Source organism: Rhyacophila brunnea, unplaced genomic scaffold, assembly GCF_057557595.1.
Source record: "Rhyacophila brunnea isolate RB1 unplaced genomic scaffold, BYU_Rbru_1.0 scaffold_2, whole genome shotgun sequence".
Taxonomy (NCBI): domain Eukaryota; kingdom Metazoa; phylum Arthropoda; class Insecta; order Trichoptera; family Rhyacophilidae; genus Rhyacophila; species Rhyacophila brunnea.
Genome location: NW_028232859.1, coordinates 42,542,456 through 42,545,442, shown reverse-complemented (window position 1 = coordinate 42,545,442; position 2,987 = coordinate 42,542,456). Strand labels below are relative to the sequence as shown.

The 2,987-nt window shown below is 42.4% G+C and overlaps 1 protein-coding gene across 1 annotated transcript; it reads right to left on the bottom strand.

Moving 5' to 3' along the window:
• Positions 1-354: 354 nt before the first annotated feature.
• Positions 355-2,702, bottom strand: LOC147072348 (elongation factor 1-alpha). Its single transcript, XM_085947827.1, has 2 exons — positions 2,646-2,702; positions 355-2,006 (listed from the first exon to the last, which is right to left on the bottom strand). The coding sequence occupies exon 2, from the start codon at positions 1,994-1,996 to the stop codon at positions 605-607; it is 1,392 nt and encodes a 463-aa protein (XP_085803953.1). The 5' UTR covers positions 1,997-2,006; positions 2,646-2,702; the 3' UTR covers positions 355-604.
• Positions 2,703-2,987: the final 285 nt, after the last annotated feature.

Here is a 2,987-nt window from a genome sequence, read left to right as displayed (position 1 = left end):
TATACAAGAAATCAATGTTACCTTTAGCCTTTCTCAAAATTGATGAGATTAGTTTCCTTTAGCATACTATGTATATTTTCTCAATACTGATAAGGCACAATGTACCAATATCCCACTAATAAAGACCATCACAGGAATGATATTTGAAGAAAAAAAAACAGCTGATCAGAAAACCCAAATGTCTTGAATTTGTAACAAATGAAAAAACATATTTTTTGGAAATGCATGAAATTTAAATTCAAATTATGTACCCACCCACTCAGTGTCATTGGAGTAATAATTAAGTCAATACTCAATTTATGAATCAATTGTGTTTGGGAGGAAAGGGGGTAAAGGAGAAAAGAAAAGAGTAAATTTCGATTTCCGGCTACTCGTTTATTACTATGAAATTTACACTTCAGAAATTGCAAGTTACAAAAATATCATCTCAGGACTCGGACTCGTATATGCATATAACCTTACATAAAATAAAATATTAATAATAATTGAAGTAAAAAAAATATAGTAAGGAATGAGTGAAGCCTTTTTTCCTGCGGAACACTTTACGATGGGAAAAGTGTTTAAGAAGCATTTTGAAAGATTGCGCAACTGACACCAGGCCTAGCTACTTCTTGGGCTTGCCTGCTTTTTCGGCGGCCTTGGTCACCTTGCCGGATGCGGGGTCCTTGAAGTTCACAGACTTAATGACTCCTACGGCTACAGTCTGTCTCATGTCACGGACAGCGAATCTGCCCAAGGGGGGGAATTCTGAGAATGACTCTACGCACATAGGCTTGGATGGCACCAAAATAACGATAGCGGCATCTCCAGATTTGATGGCCTTAGGGTTATCTTCAGTGGACTTTCCTGTACGGCGATCTACCTTTTCTTTGATTTCTGCGAATTTGCAAGCGATGTGGGCAGTGTGACAATCCAATACGGGTGTGTAACCGTTTGAAATTTGGCCGGGGTGATTGAGGACGATGACCTGAGCGGTGAAATCGGCAGCTCCCTTGGGTGGGTTAATTTTAGAGTCTCCGGCGACGAATCCACGACGCAATTCCTTGACTGAGACGTTCTTCACGTTGAAACCAACATTGTCTCCGGGGACGGCTTCCTGCAGAGCTTCGTGATGCATCTCAACGGACTTGACTTCAGTGGTGAGGTTAGCAGGAGCGAACACGACAATGGTTCCAGGCTTCAAGATACCGGTCTCCACACGGCCCACGGGTACTGTTCCAATACCGCCAATTTTGTAGACATCTTGTAGGGGGAGTCGGAGAGCTTTGTCGGTGGGGCGGGAAGGGGGGAGGATGGCGTCGAGGGCTTCAATCAGGCACTTGCCTTCCTGTTTGACTTCCTTGTTCACTACATTCCATCCCTTGAACCATGGCATCTTAGCGGACGGCTCCAACATGTTGTCTCCGTGCCATCCAGAGATGGGAACAAAAGCGACTGTCGCAGGGTTGTAACCGATCTTCTTGATGTAAGAGGAGACTTCTTTCTTGATTTCCTCAAATCTGGACTCACTGAACGGAGGTTCAGTAGAATCCATCTTGTTGACTCCGACGATGAGCTGCTTCACTCCGAGGGTGAAAGCGAGCAGAGCGTGCTCACGGGTCTGTCCGTTTTTGGAGATACCGGCTTCGAACTCTCCAGTACCGGCCGCAACGATGAGCACGGCGCAATCGGCTTGGGATGTACCAGTGATCATGTTCTTGATGAAATCTCTGTGTCCAGGGGCATCGATGATGGTGACGTAGTACTTTGCGGTCTCGAACTTCCACAGGGCGATATCGATGGTGATACCGCGCTCGCGCTCTGCCTTCAGCTTATCCAGCACCCAGGCATATTTGAAGGAGCCTTTTCCCATTTCCTGGGCTTCCTTCTCGAATTTTTCGATTGTGCGCTTGTCTATACCTCCGCATTTGTAGATCAAATGACCGGTGGTAGTGGACTTGCCGGAGTCGACATGTCCGATCACGACGATGTTGATATGAATCTTTTCTTTGCCCATTGTAATAAGTCTGAAATTAATAATAAAAAAAAATTAGAATAATAACAAACTATCTAGTTCCAAGTTAGGTTGAAGGTGTGTTTCAATGTGACATTTCCATCTTGAAAACGATGTATTAAATGGCGAATCAATATGGCGGCCTCATAATAAGGGACAAGATACAAAGGATGTCGGCCATGAAAAAAGAACACTGGGGGGGCCTATACTGAAGAAAGATTGGTTAAAAATTGCACAGAAATCAGTCACAACGTGATTATGAAAGACAAAGAGATATTTGGAACAAGATCCCACAATGTCTACGTTTCACCACGTGTTAGATGGTGCCGGTGACGCGTATGCACATGTCTGGAAAACTAATGGAGCCATGGTGGAAAAATACTATCCGTAATTTCCTTCAGGACTTTCAAATCACTTTTAATAATGAATTTACAACTCGGTATATGGTTCCCGTACAAAATACCACGGTAATCTAGAAACGATATGGACATAAAAAGGTCATTGTATCGCCATTGCAGAGCTGTAGCTGTCAAAATTGCGATAATTTTGAAAACTCTCCGAGATTTTCGAGATCCTGCTTTCTAATTCTGATCCTGATATTATTAGCAATGAACTTTCATTTAAAAGTACGGCCATTACGTGTTGCACTCACCTGTGAGCACCGGCACAATCTAACAATCCACACTCGGCTAAAGATCCCGAGAGAATGAACGAGAAACGTGTCGTCACGAAAGAAGAATTCGTGAAATCGCGTCTGCTAGTCGGAAATACAGCGATGCGTTCATCGCCGGTTGCGTTCGGTTATGCTGCTCAAATAAAAGCAATTTACCTACCTACCAAAAAAAATAGTTTACTTAATATTTTAGTTTTCAAAAAACAACATAATTTATTATTATTTCTCATAATTAAATTCACTTGTTTTATGTTATTTATTGCTTGATAAATGGTACTAGTTGGAATACATCAAAAAGCAAAAATATCTTTCTCCTTTTAA